The following is a 21392-nucleotide window of genomic DNA, read 5'->3' as shown; positions in this document are numbered from 1 at the left end:
TGTTAGAAAGTTTTGAGCGTCTGTCTCTGAGCTGAGCTCCGTCGCCTGCAAGTGTTTGACCACAGCCTCCATTTATTCCTCCCTTTGATTATTATTTAAACTTAATTATTTCTTCTGTCTTTTGGTTAAAAGACAGGGGGCGATCGTGGCTCAAGAGTTGGGAGTTCGCCTTGTAATCGGAAGGTTGCCGGTTCGAGCCCCGGCTTGGACAGTCTCGGTCGTTGTCCTTGGGCAAGACACTTCACCCGTTGCCTACTGGTGGTGGTCAGAGGGCCCGGTGGCGCCAGTGTCCGGCAGCCTCACCTCTGTCAGTGCGCCCCAGGGTGGCTGTGGCTACAATGTAGCTTGCCATCACCAGTGTGTGAATGTGTGTGTGAATGGGTGGATGACTGGATATGTAAAGCACTTTGGGGTCCTTAGGGACTAGTAAAGCGCTATATAAATACAGGCCATTTACCATTTAAACACATAATTATTCCTGGAATTCATAAAGGATCCAACATGTAAGCTTTAATGAGCCCGCAGTGGAGGTGCTGCTGGATTCACTGCACCCAGAAACACAACGGAGTTCATTCTGGAGTCATTAAAACTGATCAGGAATATTTAAGGTCATAAAATGTATTTACAAAATATCATTGTTACCTGAGGTGGTGCACATCACTGTGACAAGTTCACATACTTTATTAGATGATGGGCATTTACCTTTCTCATGGTTCTGGGTTGTCTGACCTAGTGTTGGCATGTATTATTATGTATTATTATTTAATGTTCATTAGTTAGTCTAGAGTTTATCCTATATCTTGAATTCTCTAGTTTTCCCTGTTCAGTTCTTGTCTTTGTCGTCTCTGTCCCTCTCTGTGGGTTTGTGTCCTGTTTCCTTTTCAGTTCCCATGTTCCCCTCCTCGTGTTCATACCTTGTCTCCCATGTCTGTCATGTGTATCCATGTATACACACCAATAAGCCCTATTTTAAAAAAACAACTCCTTTTTCTCCTTCCTTCAGATTATTTTTCTCATGAGTTATCATGCTTGAATTCAGCTTCCTGTTTCACTTTCCTGATAAAATTCATTTCCAGCTCTTCATTCCTGGAAAACCGCTGGGTGGGAGTGTTCGAGCTGGTTGGCGACTCTTTCCTGTCACACGTGTTAAAAACATGTTCACGTGTGATTTTTACCAGGAGAGCATCTCTCTTTCTCTGCCTTCAGACCTTTGTGAGACTTTTCTGTTTTCCTGGACCGTAAGCGCCTCTGGCCTGCCATCCCTCCTCCTCCTCCTCTTCACCTCCCCTCTCTGAAGTGGTGTCAGGTAGACGCTGTAAAAGCAGTGCAATGGATACCTCCTCACCTGCTCCTTCCCCGGGACCCCTGCTGAGAGCAAGCTGTTGTTCTGCAGCTCCTCCCCCCTCCTCACCCTAAACACACCTGTCCACCTCCCACCTCCACTCTGCAAACCCGCCTCTGGCCTGGCGCTTCAATTATTGATGAGGCCTAAAGAAGAGTTCAAGCTCGGCTTTCTGTGACAGGACTTTTCAAACTATTCTCTTTGATCTGCTGAATACATTTTTTTTAGACTTTTGTCACAGAAACTTTGTCATTATTTTATTTAAGGACATCAAACCTCCTCAGAAATTATGTGAGGATTTTTTGCCTCTTATCAGCTGAGAAAAATAGAAACCATCAAACATTTTTTAATCATTTTACTCAATAAGGCTTCTGGTTTCTTTAGGATATATTTAATGAATCAGGAGTAACTGATTAAATAATTTCAGTTTTTTAAGTTTATTTGTTCTGACTTTGCCAACTTTTTTCTATTTGGCTTAAGTGTAAAGAACTGCATCGTCCGCATATAGCATCACGTGTCAGACGTATTTACACTGCAGCGAATAATAACAAGCCTGTTCAGTCGTTCTGTTTCCTCTACAATGTAGGATCTTCCTGACTCGTCAGGTGATTAAGTCACTTTGGGTCTGCTTTAAATTCAGAGATCACTGTGATTGTACAGGTTGTTAATTATATTTCAGTTTACATTTATTGATACAGAAGAACTGGATGAAACAACCTCAACATCCAGGGAAAAACAGAACGTCTCCATTCGCTAAAACCAGAGATGATTAGATAAGAATCCTGTCTGACAGAGCAGATATCAGTGATTCAAATTGATGCATTTATCAACACAGCACAGTTTTTTATAGGTAATTATTTTAAATTACAAAATATTAAAAAAAAAAAGCATTTGACTCTGTTTTATGAACTGTTGAAATCCGAAAAGTAATGTGCAGCTGATATATCACAAGTACTTTGGAGTAAAGAGTACATTTCTCTTTTTGCAGTAAAAACTACGACTATGAGTTCAGCCAGAGTTACAGTGAGAGGTTCTGAGATGAGTTCTTACTGAGGTCAACCTGCACTTCAATTCATGTGTTTAAGAAAGCAGCTGAAGCCAGAGAGCGGCACACATGCTCACAGTGGAGGAAGAGGAGGAGGGGAGGAGGTCTCATGGTTTGCTATCTGTGCAGGACTGTAGCTAATAAAACTAAACTGGGCCTGAGGGGAAACGGCTGAACTTCCTGTAGCGGTGGTATTTATTTATTCGGAGGGTCCGTTTCAGGTCTCCAGAGTCAGCCGTAAACAAAGAAAACTCTCGTCCTTCTCCTCCTCCTCCTCGTTCGGGATCGCCTGCTTGACTCTGATTTATTTATAATTCCCTGAAACCACTCTGCGCTGCAACCCGATCGCTGCGAGCTTGTGAAAACGTCGCTTTTCCTCGAGATTTGCTAAAAAGGAAGTTCTCCTTCCCTACACCGTTTAATTCCAGCCCTCGGCCACGCACGCAAATAAATATCTTTCTACTTTAAACATACACGGGATCATTAATTTGGCCCATCTGTTCCCCGCTCTGCAGCACAAACACATTTGGCTCATGTTGCATTGATAAGTGGGACGCCGTGAGGAACACGATGAAACAAACAGATCTGACGGTTTGAATCTTTTTCACGCTCTGAGCGGCAGACGGAGGAGGCGCTCTGGAGGGAGCGCACGCACCGACGAGCAGGTTACTCCTGGAAACGGGAGGTCAGAGGTCGAGCCTCATTTAACTTCACCCCAGAGTCAAACGGTCAGAAAACACGGTTGCGTGCAGAGCGAAGGATAACATCAGCTGTGATGTACTCACAGGAAGTGATTTCAGTGGCTTTCTCGAGCTGCTCTCAGGACATCAACTTGAACAGTCATCGCATCAGGAAAGGTGACAGACTGAGAGCTGGACATGAATTTGACCACCGACAGTTAAACAGTTACTGTACTCTGCTGATGTTACAGTTGTAGTGTATGATGTGACGTCAGCCATAACCACAGCATCAGGCTCCAGAAGCACTCAGGTATAGAAAACAGCGTTTGGGTCAAAGTGAAACCGTTTAAAAAAAGCTCAGATTTCTTGGTCCCTCAGAGAAGTTATTTGACATTTAAGGCTCTTCAAGAACAAGCACCAGCGTACATCATTGAACTTTTACAGCCCTATGCCCCTAGTAGGTCCCTGAGGTCTTGTGATCAGGGCCTACTTGTTATTCAGTATACAAGACTGAAAACCAAGGGTGATAGAGCTTTTGCTACTGTGGCCGCCAGACTGTGGAATTCTCTTCCTCAGAACTTAAGATCTGCAGACTCAGTGATTACTTTTAAAAAACGGCTAAAAACACATCTTTTTAAAATTGCATTTTGTTAACTTTTGACTGTTTTTGTTTTATACCTTGTGAAGCACTTTGTGATCTTTTATCTAGAAATGTGCTATATAAATAAAATTTTACTTACTTACTTAGAAGTCGAGCTGAAAATAATGGGATGATTCGCGATCACGTGTGCAAAACAACAGAAATGATTTCTGATCCTGATCAGAAGTGTTTTTCCGTCGTGGATTAGCCACAACGTGTCGGCTGAAGTTTACACGTCCACAGGAATGATCGTTAGTTTAGATAATGCTTCAAGTAACGTATCAGGATGGCTGCCGAGTAGGAGAGGGGAGCGTCTAACAGTTACTGAACGTGACTGCAGTTCACTGTTGATCACCATGATGTTTTTAGTGACGGTTCTGGATCTGTGAGGGCTTCTTTGTGATTCATACTTTATGTCAAATTTTTTCATCAGGATGTATTTTTGGGGTTTTTTGCCAGAAACCGAAAGGCCTGAATCTAACCCAGCAAGGACTAGCTGTATGAGGATGCTCCATCTTAAATCAGGTCAGGTCTCCTTAGTAAGAGGATGCTGCTGTAGCCTGGTCCATGGTTGATATAAAGTCCATCAGACTGGGATGTAGAAACGGTGATGGGGGGGGCGATGCTGGAGCTTTCTTGACCTTTTATGTTGGTTTACATCCTCTGAAGGGGGTGAGGTCAGTCAGAGAGGAGTCCTCCCTCCTCTGAGCATTTCACAGCAGCTTTAATCCCTGAATCCCTGAATGAATGCGTTAATTTCAGTGTTATTACTGTTAACTGTCCTGTGAGAAATGGACGAGTCTCCACAGCAGAAACCTGAAACCTGAAAGAAGAAAAACAATGATGAAAAAGAGGGAAACGAACGACAGTTTGAGGCGGACAGCGTGATTAGCAGATCAGATCAGAGACGCTGCGCTGAGGCGGCACAGCTGTTGTTGGTGCGCGCCTCAGAAACAGCTGAGTGACACGTGAGGGCCGGCCCTCCAGAGGATACCAGACAGTTGTTGCTCGTTGTTGGAACATCTGGACGGCCGACCGAGAATTTGTCTCGCTCGCCTCTCGGCAACGGACGAGCTGGCGGCATAATTGTAATATTTGGGGAAAAGTTTGGAGGGAACTTGATTTAACCCTGAAGAAGGGAGTTTGGAAAGTGGCTTCAGGGCTGGAGGGGAATATTCACCCATCAGGAAGAGCTCAGATCAAACAGGAAATGACATCTGATTGGCCCTAAAGTTCTAAGAGATGAGAGAGGAGCTGGGATCAGCCTGGGAAAATATTTCATCTGCTCCAAGTTTAACACACCGGTAATGACCCAGCGCACAGATGAGCGCACAGATGAGCGCACAGAGGAGCGCAGAGTCCGCTCTCACTGACCAGATGGTGATTGGAGCTGTGGTAAAACGTCACGCTGTGGTTCTCGGTCTGCCACCTTCAAAAACCTGACGTTTGAATGCTGATGATTCACATGACAAACCGTCAGCGAGCTGACGAGCTGAGCGTGGTGGAGTCCAAGAATAAAAGCACAGAGGGGGACATGACCAGAATAATCCTCTAAAATCCAAACTAATAAACTAAAAATGAGAAGCTAACGAACCTTATGATGTTTGACGGCCGAGTCCATGCCAGCTGTGCGCAGAGACCAGAGGTGTCAAGTGTGAGTATGACTCGCTGTGATGCAGACGAGCCTGTCTGCCAAATACGATTGGTTGGAAAGATGTTTCTGATGTTCCAACAACATTTGGGGAGTTTTTGATCCCAGACGTTTGAACACGTGAGCAATTTTTCACGTAACCCTGCAGACTGAGTTTTATCTGAAAAGTGATGAGTGTCCTCTGGATGTTTTGATCACTGTGTGTTTATTTAAAGTTGTCTTCCATAGGCCGGGCCAGATGTTGGGGTGTTTCTGTCATGCATGCGACGTAACTCAGTTTAAACATCTGTTTTAATTTAATGCAAGTTTCGTTTAACCAACAGAACACGAGCCACCTTTTACACAGCACAACACACCTGCTGTATAGGCCAGACCAAGGAGCCGACCCACAGGAAGCGTTTGCTAAAGACGGCGTGGTAGTATGAAACTGTTCCCCACAGCGCTGTCCGGTGGACGTCACAGGTACTCCACTCGGTGATCTGCTTCCTGTTTGTCCAAACGGAGCATGTCGAGTGTTTGTCATTGTTCCCGTAAGTGTGCGATGGCAGCCTGCTGACCTCAGCACATGTTAGCGACAAAGCGGCGTTGTTGTTGTGTGTCTCAGCCTGAAGCAGACAAACAGACAGATTCCCGTCCAGCTGCTGTAGCCATGAGAGTGTGTGTGTGTGGGGGGGGTGCGCGCGTCTCTCAGGCAGCTGTTTCGACCAGAGGCTCCATCATGAATATTCATGATACACCTATTCCCAGCAACCTGCAGCTGGACACATATACAGACACACACACACACTCTGAATGATGGTAACAATGGTTATAAGAGCTCACCTGAGCCTCCTCCATCTCGTTCGTACTTTGAGTTTACCTTTAAAGCTCCATTACTTCAGTCTGAGCGTGCTCGTCAGGGCGTCACATCAACCTGTTGAAATCCACACATTAATGTTTTACTCGGGTCAGTTTTCTGTTACCTGAAGAGTTTGAATTTTGTGGGGTTTTTTCCTGGGTTTGTCTGTCAGGCTACACACAGGCTGGTGCTCTACTCTTTGATTAGTCAAGATAACCCTTCGACCCACACTGCACCATCATCATGTTAACATGGTGCTATTTCCATTTGTTGTTGTACACATTCCCCTGTGCTGTTGGAGATAGAAAAGCTGATAAATTGAGCTTTCAGGTTTATGATTTGAATTGGTTTCAGTCACTGGTTTGGTTTAGTTCCCCAGTCTCCATGTTTAGATTTAAGAAAATGCGACATTAACCACTGTAGGGTTTGCATGCACTTCTTCACTCAGCCACTAGAGGTCTCTGCAGACAATCCTGCTTTGTCAGCGCTTCTGTTTTTTTTTTATCTCAGTTATGCACACAAGCTTCCTTCAGTGGCCACCTCATCGTTTTTCACTGTGTTGGTGTGAAGTGATAAATATTAAAATTACATTGTGTAATATTTTTCATCACTAGTCAGTAGATTGCAGTCAACTGAGTTGTTTCTTTTAACCACTAATTTATAGGCATTATCTTAGCTAATGTAGCTGCTATAGGACAAACCTATAGATAGATCAAACACATTCAATTGAAACTGTATGCCATAACGGCCATGACCAGCCAGCATGTTTCTACAACTCTTTGTATTTTTTCCCTGTCAGTGGAAGGCTGTCAGTCCACTTTTTGCCTCAGCTGTCAATGGTGGGCGTAAAGCATCCACCTTTATCTACTCTGGAGGAGTCTGTAAAAAATGGAGTCAGAGAGCCAGAGAAGCTCTCTTCTGTGTGATTACAGCAACACTGAAGTGAGCTGTTGATTATATACAGAACTGTCTGTATATAACTGCAGCCTTTTTTCTTAGCTACTCTTAGCAGCTGTTAGCTCCTGTTATGTGGTGCTAGCGACTGTCAACTACTGTTTGCTGCTGTTAGCTACTGTTAGTGGGTGTTAGGGAGCCCATCTTCGAAGTGTATCTAACATTATTGGACACTTAGTGATTAAACTCTCATACGGTGTGTCAATGTATCAAACTGTATCAGAGGGGAAGTGTGATCTTTTTGGACACTTGAGCCTGACATTAGCTGCTTTAAGGTTAGCTTGTAACCTGTTGTTGTTGTTTAACCGGCTCTTGTCAGCTGTCTGGAGATGGGAGGGTCACATGTCTCATCTGCTGACAATAAGTGAGTGTGACAGTATTGGGGAAAAAATGAACTTGTGCACATTTTCCAGTGATAGAGGCCTGACTTCAGGACATGACGCTTGAGGTGTGGACGAAGAGGACAAGGTTTTATTGTTTGATTGTGGTTTAGTGTCTTTTGTGAAAAGGAACCTGTCTCTGATTGTAAGACAGGTATGATGCTTTGCATCCTGAGTCTGAAGATGTAGACATGAATTTAAATGTTCCTCCACGGCAGGCGAACACCTATAACTTCTCTTTTCCTCCACCTTTGGCTCGGTACTCTGTGGTCTTCTGCCATCGGCAGAAGGCAAATGTCCTTCATGACCTGTGTATTCAAACATGGTGGGGGAGGATGTATGTCCTGTGTATTTTTTAATACAATAATTAGACATTTGTGAGAATGCGTCAGTTTGTTGAACACATTAATCTCTGCATATTTATGAGTACACAATCCTTTTTATTTATTAAATAACCTCTTCAAATGACTGACTGCACCTTTTGCCCAAACTGCCAGCAGCCAGTCAGTGTCGCCTCATTCATCGTGTCAAAGCACCAATGCAATGATGCTGAGGCCGGGGTGACATATCGATGAAGCGCTACGATACGACACCTGTGTCTCCTTCTGTCACGAATAACGGTGGGAGGCAACAGGCGAGGGCGTCAGCTGGCAGCGTGTGTGGGATCGGTCACAGCCAATAAAAACTGTGGAATAAATTTGCAGATGATGCTCTCTGCTGTGATGGCTGCGGTGTGAAATGCATGCTGGGAAGAACACATTTGAGTGTTAAAAGCTGTATCCATGAAAGTTTGATCCGCTCCTCGCTGCGTTTCCTGTGACTTCCTGTCTCACTTCGAGAGCAGGTGTCGTCATCGGAGTTGTGAACGGGCAGGAAGCGCATCTGATGTCACATCTTCGTTGTTCATCCTGTAACAGTTGAACAGGCGGCGGATGCTGCGAGGCACTTTAAGGTGGAGAGAAGAGTCTCTGAGTAAAGGAGGGAGTTAAGGTGGTATGAGGAAATTTGTGGATCTCCAGTTTCTAATAGTGGAAATCCCCCTCGCCTCCTCTCTCCTCCCTCTCCCTCTCACGGATTTTTGTCTCCCCCTCTGGCCCCAGTCAACCCAAAGAGGTGGCCTGGAGGAAGCAGAGGAGTAGGAGGAGAAAGAGGAGGCGCTGGCTGAAGAGAGAAAGCAGCCATGTGCTTCTTATTAAGCGCTGCGGAAATAAGTTCTGACCTGCTCACTCGGAGGGGGGCATAGAGGGGAGATGCAAGAGGTCAGAGAGAGGAGGGGTGAGGAGGTGAGGCGTGATGAGGAGACAATTACTGAGTTTAAAGTGGCACTGAGATGTGTTTAAGGTGGTCTGAAATCTGTGGGAGGTAGTTACGGTGATGTGAGACTAAAGGTTTTGTGTTCAGCAGCATTTTTATTAGGATTAACGTTGTCGGCAGGACTTAAGGAAGCATCTACTTCCTGTTTGGATTTCTGAGATTAGAAGATTACCTCCCGGTGGTCTGTGATGTCACTGTGTTGAAGGCGGTCTAGATCACCCCTGCACAGGTGTAGCGGACGGGCTAGCGTGGTACAGACTCTGGTCGGGTTAAAGTTTCCGACTCTGCATTGTTAACGAGCTGAAGATCGAACGTGACAAACACGCTTGGCCGGGCGCCCAGGTGTGAGCTCAGGTGCATGCATCATCCACAAACCTACATCATCTCCCCATGCTACACATATGGGAGGAGAGGTGGAGGTGGGAGGGGCCAGTGAGTGATGGCGTCCCTGCGTCCCACTTCCTCCCACAGCGTCCTTCATCATCCTCCCTCCCTGCTGTTGCCCCCCATGGTGGTCATCACTCTCCTCCACGCTGAGGTCACACACCTCTGAACACACACACACACACACACACACACACACACACACACACACACACACACACACACACACACACACACACACACACACACTGGTCATGAAAGGAAGTCTCTCAGTAAATTTAGATAAAAACTGATTTGAGTGTTTGAGTTTGTGGTAAAAAGAGAAACTCTGAGGATGTGCAGAGACCCAATGAGCTGAAGGCTCGTATGGTCGTGATGTCGTGATGCGTCTCCGTTACCCTGTAAGGCCTTTGCTGTCAGTGCTTTCAGTACTGACCCCGAGAGCCCACAGTCCTGTTTTACAGACGTGGTAGAGTTCAAGTCTTGGTTTGACCTCCTCATCACTCACTGCTGCTCTCCCGGCATTAAAGAAAACACACAAAAGCCAGGTGCTGCTCTTAGATTCCTGTAAATGATTGCTTCATGCAATTAAAATGACAGAAATATGAAATAAAAACTAAAAACACCAAGTTAAAAACATAAAAGAGAAGGGCATTTAAAAATGCTCAGGACGTGAAAGAAACACAGTGGCATAAGAAAAGGCTGATAGTAGACTCGAGGAACAGGAAGTAGGAGCGAACCTCCTGTCAGGTCACATGTGAGTTTCTGCCACAGAACTTTGAGCAGATCAAACATGTGATCGAGTTACCTCACACTCTGCTAACCTGCAGCTTCACGTGCTTCTTGCTGGATTTACATGTGATTGAGGAGGCAGCGTGGTGCGAGGAGGTGGTCACGGTCATGGTGTATTGTTGGAAGGAGGCGAGGTGGGCAGGAGTTACATCAGACGCTTCGTGTTCAGAGACAGAAATGACGGAGCATCTTTAACCTGAGCTCGTCTTCTGTGTTTGGAAATTAGATTTAAATGTGTTTCAGCTGCACCACATTTAAAGCTGAGGCGTGTGTGAAAGCGCCAGAAGAGCCGCCTTCTGCAGTTTGACCCTTCATCCTCTGACCTCCTCTCCTCTGTGTTCAGATCTTACTGTTGTAGTGCCCCTGAGCAGCCAGCAGAGGGCGCTGTTGCACTGTTGCACTTCCAGCTGTGATGTTTTTGGTCTTTCTCATTTTTTGGAATACAAAACTCTGTTTTTCTTCTTCTGCGATTTTCCTGTGAGTATCTGCAGTCAGCAGCTTCATGAGTTTCACACTACTCGTATGAAACCCAACACACACAGGCACACAGACACACTCACGTTTGTGCTAAATGAAGACATTAAAGGTGCGGGGGCCTCAGGAGGATTTTGGGGGAGCTTCGGCCACTGACAGCAGCACGTGTTGTGGGAAGATAACCGGCGGTGACGGCGCACAAAGCCGGCATCGAGCCGAGCAGAACGGCCGCAGCTCTCTGCCACCTTGGCGCTGTCGCTCCACGTTAGTCACACCGCAGGAGACGGGGGCCCGGCCTCCCGACCACCGCCGAGGGCCACAAAAGGCTGAGCGCCACTCCTGTCTGCACGCCCCCGTCCCTGTCAGGAGAAAGAGTGAGACAGGGTGAGAGAACGGTGTGGGAACGAGTGGCCTAAACCAGCCACTGAGGCATGAAATGGGCGCGAGTCAAGACAAAGCTGGAAAAAAGACTTAACACAAAAAAAGTGCAAAAAGAAAAATCTATTCAAAAATCAACATTAATTGAAGAGAAAAAAAGTTCAGTTTTAAAGTTTAAACAAAATCACGTCAAAGTCCTTCAGACTCTCGTATTTTACCTTTAACTTGTTCCCGTTTGGCTGTTGGACCCCTGTGATCTTCCTGAGCGCCCCTGATGGGGCCCTGAACCACCGTTTAAGTCACAAACAGACTCTGTTTTCTCTCATCGCACAAAAGCAGGTTTAAAAAAAATCAAAGAACGCACCACATCTAACCAGCTTCTGCTTTATAATCTCATCATTTTAATTAAAGCAGCGTGTGCATTGGCTCCCCCGGCACCCGTGTGTGTGTGTGTCTTTCCAGCTGTGTCTCCCGTGTTTATGTGAACAGCTGGCAGGTCTCTGTTGTTCTCACATTGTGTGTTGGGGCGTGGGAGGGGGCGTGTGTGTGTGTGTGTGTGTGTGTGTTCAGGTGAGTTCCCTCCATTAGAAACACAACAAGCTGATCAGGGGCACGTCTGCTGAACGCTGATCAATATGATTACTGATCAGTTTTTGTGCATTTTTAAAAATGAAATCAACATTTTGTAATTTCATTCTTGAACATAAACAGATGATTTAAATTAAAACTTTATTTAAAACATGTTTTGTAATTCAAGCTACGAGAAAAAAAAAACTTCAGAGGATGAGATAAACGTCAGCACAGCGAGGGCTGCATAAATGAGACTGTCACATGAATACAAATGGTGTGAACTGATGCAGTAATCCACTGGATTATTAAAATCTGTAATCTGAATCCTTTTGATCTTTTCCAGATCAAGCAGTGAAAAATGAACGACTTCTCAATAAGATTCATTTATGGCTGAAATTTTCTCTTTAAACATTTGAAAACATTTTCAAATAAAAACACAATTTCACATGTTTAAAGTTCACTTTCACATCATCATATTTTAGACTAGTAATCTAAATCTAATGCAGTAATCTGTAATATTTATGTGCCTCGTCTGGGTTTAAACTTGCGCATGTACGGAGGAGCAAATCTGCCAAAATCAGACATGTGACTGAACGGATCAGTAAAACTTCATGTGCAATAACAAGAAATCCCAATAAACTAAAAAATCAAATGTAATTTATAAAACTGATGTTTGGGCTTGAATTTGCTCCTAAAATTTGTTTTCTTTCTTTTGATTTTGATTATTAATATTTACAAATCTGTATTCCTGTTGTGAGCCTGGTATCGACCAACATAAGAAGAAAGATATACGCGTCAAAAGGTAAAAATAAAAAGGAAATACAAATCAATGTGAACGTGAAAGAGAAATCAAATATATTTGAAACAGAAACAGGAGAAAAATCTTCATCTTCACACAGAGAAAACTTCACTTCTCAAATGTAAAGATCAGGACACAGATACTCGGACGCGCTCAAAGCTGATGAAACACCGTAATGTGTGATGAGTGCGATCATATCGCACGGTGTTCGTGTCTGCAGGAGCTTGGGCCCTCTCTCATTGACCCCACTTCTCTTCACGGGGAACCTCGAAACTGCTGTGCGTCTGTCTGTCAAGGTGACCCTAGCGGGAGGCCTGATTTTCTGACTGGTTTCACTGGCTGTGCTGGTTTGCAGACTGGTTTCCTGGCAGAGAGGAGACAGAAGGAGGCGCGGGGGGGTTGTTGTTGTGTTTTTATTTTTTTCGGGTGGGGGGGTGGGGGGGCAGCATATGCCCGGCTCTGCTGCCAGCCTGCCTGCGCTCCCCATCATCTCGCCTGCAGGCTTCCTTCTTCCTCTCAAAGCAGGCAGAAGATTTTTTGGGCGCCCCGTCAGGTTTGGGTCCTGCTGAAACCTGGAGTGCGTGGGCAATCTGCTGCTGAGGGAAGAGCGAGGCATTAACGTGTGTGTGTGTGTGGTTTAGGTTTGTAAGACAGAAAGAAAAAGAGACAAAGAAGAATCTGAGGAGCTTGTCTCTTGTCGGGGTTGACCTCTGACCCCTCACTGCTTTCCCTTCAGCGCTTCACCAGATATTTTCGTTAGCTTGTATAATGTGAAACTTTCTCCTCGACTCAATCCATAAACCGAGCCGAGGGTTTCCAACCACACACACGCGCACACACACACACACACACACACACACACACACACACACACACACACACACACACACACACACACACGCTCTCTGAGGGAGGCCGGAGGTGAGTCTAGGAGGATTTTCTCTCGTTCGTACCGAACCGCTAACTCGACTCGTCCTCCGGCCCTCGCAGCGCTTCATCTTGTTTATGTTAACGCTCCCGTCGGGCTGGACGGAGGCACGGGTCACCTCATAATCCTCTGAAGTCTGCTGCGTCTTTGCCACACCGGGTGAGACGGGGCATGATCAAGCATGCTCAGTACCGCAAACAAGTCTGGGTTTAAATAATCCCAACTCTGAGATCGGCTCAGGGGAAACACAAAGATGGGTGAAGACGTGCTATTTCTTATATTTTGCAAACTTTGTAGTTCAGTGTGTTACTGTTCATGTTGTCCTGTAACCACAGGATTAATAAAATATTCTGATTCTGATAAAAGATGCTGTTCCACAGATGGGTGGTAAAGTTTAAATCCTCCTTCACGTTCTCCAAAGCTGTCCAGCCTCTGGGCCTTGTTTGACAGCACTGCTGTACTATGGATGTGTTTGCTGTTTCTGACATTCTTACAAGTCTAATTAACCCGACTCCTCGCTGTCCTTCATGTAGAGAAGAAGCTGGCGTTAAAACCAGATGTGCACACCTGTAATCAAGCCCGCAGCAGCGATCAGGCGCTGCTCTGGTGTCAGGGAGCGTTTGTGTGGCTGCGTTTGTTTCTCAAGTCGTCAAGTGTGTATTTGTTCAGTCGTGATCAAGTTTCACTGTTTCACATTTTCCTCCATCAGCCGGGTTTCTGCCCGTGTGTATGTGTGAGTCTGTGTGTGTGAGCTGATTGAAGCTGAAACCAGCAGAAACTGTTTGTGTGGGGATGCTGGCGAACGGCTCCATTTGTGTCTGTGTGTAAACTCAAAATAGTCGGGGTGGTGCTGCTCTAAATAATGCTGCGCAATGGCATATGTGTCTAACACGTGCTACACACACACACACACACACACACACACACACACACACACACGGGCTCATCAATGAAAGTCGGTCAGAGGGTGGGGGGGTTCCGGCCTCTCCCCATGCTCTGCCAGGCCATCTGTTCCTCCTGCCTGCCTCTCACCACACAACTGCCTTCCTGTTTCATCCTCCACACACACACACACACACACACACACACACACACGCATGCACAGACACACACAGTAGTCAGTAGAAAAAGGAGTTAAGTGTGTGTGAGGTGAGGTTGTCATCATAGCGATGATATTCTGACGTTCATGGAATTATTTTATGGTTTGTTTTCAAACTGTAAACAGAGCCCCACCCACACCGCCAAGGTCAGCGTCAAATGGGCGCTTCATTTTCCAGTAGCCATAAACACCTTTGGCGAGCAGACAGAGCAGCCGCAGTAACACTCTCCGCTGATCCCGATCCGATCTTGCTCTCCCCTGATCCTGATCCAATCTCCCGGTCCGATCTCGCGGTTTGGTCTTGCTCTCACTCTCATTCACGTTCACTGTTATTTGAGACATGCATGTTTCAGATGCCCCTTTTGCGCCTCTTGCAGACGTGAAACTACGAATCTGCGGTCAGGCCCTCCCTGCGGTAGAAGTACGAGAGGACTGAAGGAGGGTTTGGATTTTTCTGACCTTGCGATTTAAAGTCTCAGATTGCGATTACTGAGGTCGTCAGAGAGCAGCGTGATGCAGCTGACGGACCCCCGTGTTAGGTCTGTACCTGCCACCTTCGTGCAGGCCGCCGGGGGCCCAACAGGTGAACAACACGGGTCCTGTGTGAAAATGTACCGGAACATGAAAAACGCCTTTCTGCTTAATCCTGAGCCCTCATTCAGCCAATCACAACCAGAGCTTTATCCACACCTGAGCAGCTCTGCCCGACATTCACACTCGTGCAGGTGTGTTGAGGCTAGCTCAGGGTCCGCTATCTTCTCCCAGGAGGAGCCGGGGATCAATCCAGGTCTACCTGAGCCTCCGGGGCTCCATGGATGGGGTGGCAGTTAAAGGTGGAGATCAAAGCTGGCTCCAGAGATGTAGAATCTCAGCGCCTCGTTTATCCTACTATTGGACCCTCAGCAGCTGCTGCTGTTAAACTCTAACAACAGAGCTTCTGCTGCAAATGCCACATCAGGCCTAGATGTGTGTGCTGATGTGACTGTCGTTGACGCAGATGATGCTCCTGTTCACTGTCTGAACGACGGTTCTCTCTGACTCGTGTCATGGATCCAAAGAAATAAGGGAGAACCGAGGCTGTGACACAGCTCTGCTCAGCAGCTGCTGCAGATGTTCTCAGAGGGCCTCCACTCTTCTTCCTGTCCTAAACAATCTAACCTCTCCTCTTCTGTTCTCCAGCTTTGATCTACACCTCCTCGCTGTAACGCTCCTCCTCATCTGTGGCCTCCCTGCGCTCATATTTTTATTATCACTCATTTCTAAGGTTTTGGGACTAAAATCAAGCGTTTTGGGGTTTGGAGATGTAAAAATTGATTAATGATCAGCTGATCGGCAGAGATGATGGCCGATGATCAGCTGCTTCAACGTCTCAGATCCACAAAGAAAACAAATGAGAAGCATCCCTCCTCCTCCTCTTCTTGCTTTTCTGACCTTATTCTTCCTCCCCATCGCTCCGTGCTTCCTCTCCCCTTCTGTCCTTCTCCCCCTCCTCCCTTGTTTTCCTCCCTCTCTCTCTGGTTGTGCGAGCTTGGCTGCGGCTTGGTTTCAGGCCTGGTTCTGTTGGCTGGTCTCCAGCCTGGCAGCAGCTCAGTGGGAGCAGGTGGAGGAGCCCCCGTCCACCCATCACACACACAGGCACACACATGCACACATACTCACTCACTCACAGACACACACATGCACACAAACACTCACTCACAGACACAGAGAAACACACACTTTGTATTTTTTAGCCCAAACTGCCGCCGACATCAGCCCGTCTCCATGGTGACGTCCATGTCGAGTTTTTGGATTTCTGCTCACGTCTGATTGGCTGGTTGGTGGCGTCCCCCCCATCATCTTCTGACCCGTTCCAGTCTTGCGTTGCACTGCAGAAACAAACAGACAAAAAACTGAATCTTTATTTAAACAGCGCTCCGTTAAAGATGAAGGAGCCGATCGGCTGATTGGCCGCTCTCTGAGGGGTGGAAATGTAATTGGAGTCTCGGCCCTGGTTACACGGGTTATAATCTGTTACCACGACAACCACCCAGCACTTCACAACGCTGCGCTGACATTCAGGGGAGCGTCCTGTCGTCACAAACATCCCCGTGACATCAAATTCTCCGAGCGCTGCAGGCCTATCGTTCTGTGGTCGTTTGACCTTTAACCTTCCAGGAACGTTCCCTGAGGGACATTTCTATCATTTCAAACGTTTTCTTGAAAATGCCGTCCGAAATTGTGGAAGGCGCTGGCGGAACGTTCCAGCTCGCTTCCTTCTGTTGTTCTGTTAGGACAGAAGTAGTTCCACAACTTTTTACTGAAATGGCAGCTCAGTGGCGTCCAAAAAAATGTCACTGCAGGAAATCACCACTGATTGGCAGAAGCAGGTGGGGTCAGATTGCAAACACAGACGGCTTCATGCACCCTCCCAAAAGACTTCAAATGAATCTTTTTACTACTGGTGTTGTGGAAATTTATTTCAGGCTTTGAAGTTTTACTCTTTTGTTTTTGTCTCCAATGTTTTTACTTTTTATTTACTAAAATGAACTAATCAAAATCAGATCTTCAGCTTTTGTTGAATCAGAGAATTTATCAAAGTTTCTCCCTTAGATCCTGTAAAATGAACACACACACACACACACACACACACACACACACACACAAATATTCATATACACACACACAAAAACACACACACACTCACACACATACATGTCTGGTTTGCTATCCTTGTGGGGACATCCCATTGACATAATGTTTTCCCTAGCCGCTTACCCTAACCATCAAAAATGAATGCCTAACCCTAACCCTTACCCTAAACCTAACCATAACCCAATTGTAACCCTGACACTAAAACCACATTTTGAGTGTGAAAAATGCCTTTCAATTTCAGATTTTGGTCCCCACCAAGATAGTAAGAATTCATACACACACAAACAAACACACACAGACACACACACAGGCTACAGGCTGCTGTAGTGTCGGTGAGTCTCCTCTAGATGGCGCCTCAGGCTGCTTTTCTGCCAATGCTGCCTGATGAGGCAGAGAAATATGAGCCCTGTGACACTCAGCAGGCGTTCACTTGCACCTTAAACATCCGATCATCACTTCATCACATGTGGTCACTTAAAGCTCCGCCCTCTTCTGCTTCTGATTGTCTGACAGGTGATTACACCTGTGCTGTCTGAGGTGCTCTTTGGAAGGTTTAAAAAAACTTGTCCTCTCTTTTAAATAATAATTAAAAAGCTATGAAAAATTAGAAAGGCAGAAAGCACCATCTTCCTCCCATAGTTCAGTCACCTGTTGTCCCTTCAGGTGAGGGCATACCTGATTTGCCCAGGTGTTTTCAGGTGAGTGACGTGCTCTTTATGAATGCTGTGTGCGCTCCATGGTGGCAGCTTTGTGCTGCAGAATCAGTGCTCTGTGCAGGAAAGGACTGAGAAAGTGGAACATTTGAGTCTTTGATTGGTTCATGGTGATGCTTTTCTCTCCTTCGGTGAAAGTGGATTTGCTCTTCGCTGCGGTCGCCTTCATGGTCGCTATCAGAAGTGATTCTACATGTGATTCTTTGGCTCCGAGGTGCTGGCTGGTGGAACAGGACTGATGCTTCTCAGGATGCTTAATGAGTCCGACTGAGAGAGCAGGAACCGTGAGGCGAACTCAGGCTTTATATATTGTCCAGAACAAATAAAAGTTTTGAGCATCTGTGATTGGTCCATCTGATCATCTGCCTGTAGTTCAGGATGTGAGGCCTGACGGATGAGTTCTTGTTGACATAAGGTGAGGCTCGGAGCAAGGGAACGTGAACGCTTGTTAAACCTGAAGCTGGAGCTCAGATCATGGCGCATCTGCTGGAAACGATGAAACGGGAGCAGGATGTCCTGCTGTGAATTCCACATTAAGATTATTGGTCATATCAAAAAGCTGGTTTAATTGCTCTAATCTAATTACCGTCTCTGTGTGCCGACCTTCATTCAGAGCCGCTGTTTGGCCGCCCGATAACGAGCAGCCTCAGACGTGTTTGAGCCAAAGTAAATGTGCAGATTGTCTTGTTAAATCACGGCGCCGCTCCTTCTATTAACATAAAAGCTTCTGTTCATTAACCTCGGACGACTCGCCGCTCGGGTCCAGCCCGCGGGAGCACGCAGCTGCTTCACTAGGCAGACGTCACGGCTTCCTCCACATCCTCTGAGACCATCGATTACATGAGCCTGCAGAAGGAAGTGACGTCAGCACATCTCCCACCTGCTTCACCAGCCACCAGCACTGAGCTGGAAACATCTTGGGATCACAAAACACTTCCATATATACAGTGATCCTGACTTCACGAGAGTTCCTCACAACAAACAAACAAACAAATAAAAACAGCCTGACGAAGGAGCCGCTGAAGTGTCTCAGTTAGCCAGACCAACCCCTTTCTGTCCTAATTATTGATTTATAATAGTCTTTGTGGTCATACCTGACTCACCTTTGTAATGGTGCATACGGCGTGTAATCTGTAATCTGAGTAATCCAAACCTGCTTTTATCCTTCGTGGACTCTGACAATCAGATCAGAATGATTGATTATTGATTGATTACAGCTGTGATGTTTCATCTGAGACAGACTTGTCGTGACGCAGCGTCCTCTGATTGGATGATAAAAGAACCGTGCGTGTGTGTCTGAGTTCAAAGAAGATAACCTGAGTGAATTTCTGCTGCTGCTGATGTTGATGGCGATGACGATGATTATGAGGTGTGATCTGATTGGTTCGTTCTTGTGTTGTTGTGTTTAACTCTGGTGAAACAGAAGGTCCTGTTGTGGCTCCACCCACTGATGTTCCTGCAGGTTGGTCACCTGAGGGGCTGTGTGTGGACAGGTGGAGGCTGGTGCTGATTGGACTGCTGTATGGGTTTATGGTGGGTCTGTGCGTCTCCGTGGTGATTCAGCGTCGGTTTGATGGTACTGTCGGGACCGTCGGAGCGTCTGCAGCTTTATGTAGGCTTTATTGAATCTTGTAGATGCTCCTGCAGGATCTCCACAGACTAATATCCCCGTAAAGCCGTTTACAGACTCTCTGAGTGCCTCGGGTGACTCCGGCCGCCTTCCTTCAGACCTGTGAACTTCCTGCAGGTGTGAGGCTTTAGCATCACAAACAGCTTTTCAGATATTTTATCAGATCACCCCAGACGCTCCTCACAGTAAACGGCAGGATCTGACCTTTAACCTTTCAAAGCGGTTCTGTGTGTCATCATCCTTCTTCCTGTTCAGGTGGAACAGGTAGAGCCTGCAGCGCACAGAGGCACGGAGCCGCAAACGGACGAGCTTTCAGGAATCAGTTGTTTCTGATGGCGGCTGATCCAGAGTCAGTGTGAAGCAGAGGATGGTGGAAGTGGTGGTGGTGCCGGGTGTGTGATGGATCTCAGAGCAGCGTGATGCTGAAAATGAAGATGCACACATGTGAACAATGAGACACCTGTGGTGAAGAGGGCGGGTCCATACTCGTCCATTTGTCTGTTTTCCTCATTTCTACTGCGGGAAACAATAACTGAACATCTGTGGGAGCAAAACACAAAAATATCTAAAAACAAGTCAAACACGGAATTAAAAAAAAAGATGAAGGTCAACAGCTGTTTACACTCAACTCAGGAAACAGGTCGGAGGTCACAGAGCTTTACATAAAGAACAGCTGATTGGCAACATATCTGATCACACACACATTATATAAGTGTGTGCGTGTGTGTGTGTTATGTAAAGTAGAGCTGAGCTCATTTCTCCTCATAATAATAGTAATAATAATAATAATAATAATTTGAGGAGGGCTTTGGAGGCTCCTGCTGTCTGGAGGAGAAGAAAAAATTTCAGCGGTTTGTTTTTATTTTTATTGTTTTTATTTGTATTTATTTGTGTCTATTTGCATTTACTTGTATTTATTTGTGTTTATTTGTATTATTTCTGTGTAATTGTGCGTACTGTTTGTGTGTATTTGTGTGTTTGTATCATTTCTATTTATTTTTGTGTTTGCATATTATTTGTATTTAGTTGTGTGTATTTGTATTCATTTATGTGCATTTGTGTTTATTTGTATTATTTCTGTGTGCTTGTGTCTTTGTGTTTATTATTTGTGTGTGTTCATATTTATTTGTGTGTTTGTGTATTATTTGTGTTTATTTTTATTATTTCTGTGTATTTCTTTGTGTGTCTTCGTGTGTATTTCTGTGTACTTTTGTGTCTTTGTGTTCATTATTCGTGTGTGTTGTGTGTGTTTTGCCCGGGGCCCCTGAGTGCCGTGCCCCTGCCCCCTGTGCGGGAAGACCCCGGGGCAGAATCAGGGAGCAGAACTGCGCAGCTGCAGCTCGGAGTTCCGACCCAAACTGCCCCCGCTCCCCCGCCCGCGCTGTTTTCGCCGGTCACGTGAGCCTCCAAGTTTTCAGCCCGTCCCGGTGATACCGATCAGTGAGTCCGTGGTCGGGTTCACGCGAGGAGCATCCAGCAGCTCATCCGCGCGCGCACGCACGCACGCACGCACGCAGCGGAGGCTCGAGGAGCGGGTGTGAGCGCGCGGACGCTGCAGTCCGGAGGTCCCGGAGCTCAGGCCGGAGCGGGCGCGCTCTCTCCGCGTGCCCGCCGCACCGAGCAGCCTCAGCGCCGCAAGCCGGCCACAGCGCACCGCAGGGCGGACGGACATGCTGCCGGGGGCCGCCTCGCGCCGCGGCCGCGCGGAGCTGTGAGCGCGCTCTCGGCGCCGTTACCGGGGATGGTGTCGGGCTGCGGAGCGGAGACGGCGGGGTCAAAGTTCGGCGGCTGCTCCTCGCGCACGCACGCACGCACACACGCGGGGCCGGAGTTCCAGTAAGAGCCCCGCGCACGCGCAGCCGCTCTCATAAACGCAGCGCAGCTCGCGGGCGGCGGACGGAGGACGGACATGTACTCTCCGCTGTGCCTCACGCAGGTCAGTCACACTTTCTGCACTTTTCACGCACTTTGTCCGTGGCCGTGCGCGCGGCTGTGCGCGCGGCACACGCCGCTTGGAGCTCCGGCGGCTCTGCCCGCGGCTCCGTTCCCGGGCTGAGCGCGCTGAGTCCCGCCGCCGATCTGCGCGGGGCTGTGCGGGGCTGTATGCCGCCAGCCGCTCGCTCTTGCGGGGTTGCGTTCAGGGTCAG

General features: G+C 46.9%; 1 protein-coding gene across 10 annotated transcripts in view; it reads left to right on the top strand.

The window, feature by feature from the left end:
* Window positions 1–21392, top strand: part of nfia (nuclear factor I/A) — a 150541-nt gene that overhangs the window by 19366 nt on the left and 109783 nt on the right. Inside the window, exon 1 of one of the 10 annotated variants that reach the window (XM_026159089.2) lies at window positions 19260–21181. The exons of 6 other annotated variants lie outside the window; for them this stretch is intronic. In XM_026159089.2, coding sequence (XP_026014874.1) covers window positions 21155–21181 — 27 coding nt within the window. In that variant the 5' untranslated portion in view covers window positions 19260–21154. Of the gene's footprint in view, window positions 1–19259; window positions 21182–21392 lie in introns of those variants that run through there. 3 more of the 10 variants (XM_080297157.1, XM_026159093.2, XM_080297158.1) reach the window with 3 other exon arrangements.

Source organism: Astatotilapia calliptera, chromosome 23 (genome assembly GCF_964374335.1).
Source record: "Astatotilapia calliptera chromosome 23, fAstCal68.1, whole genome shotgun sequence".
In the NCBI taxonomy this organism is placed as follows: Eukaryota; Metazoa; Chordata; class Actinopteri; order Cichliformes; family Cichlidae; genus Astatotilapia; species Astatotilapia calliptera.
This window is presented reverse-complemented; position numbering and strand designations above follow the sequence as displayed.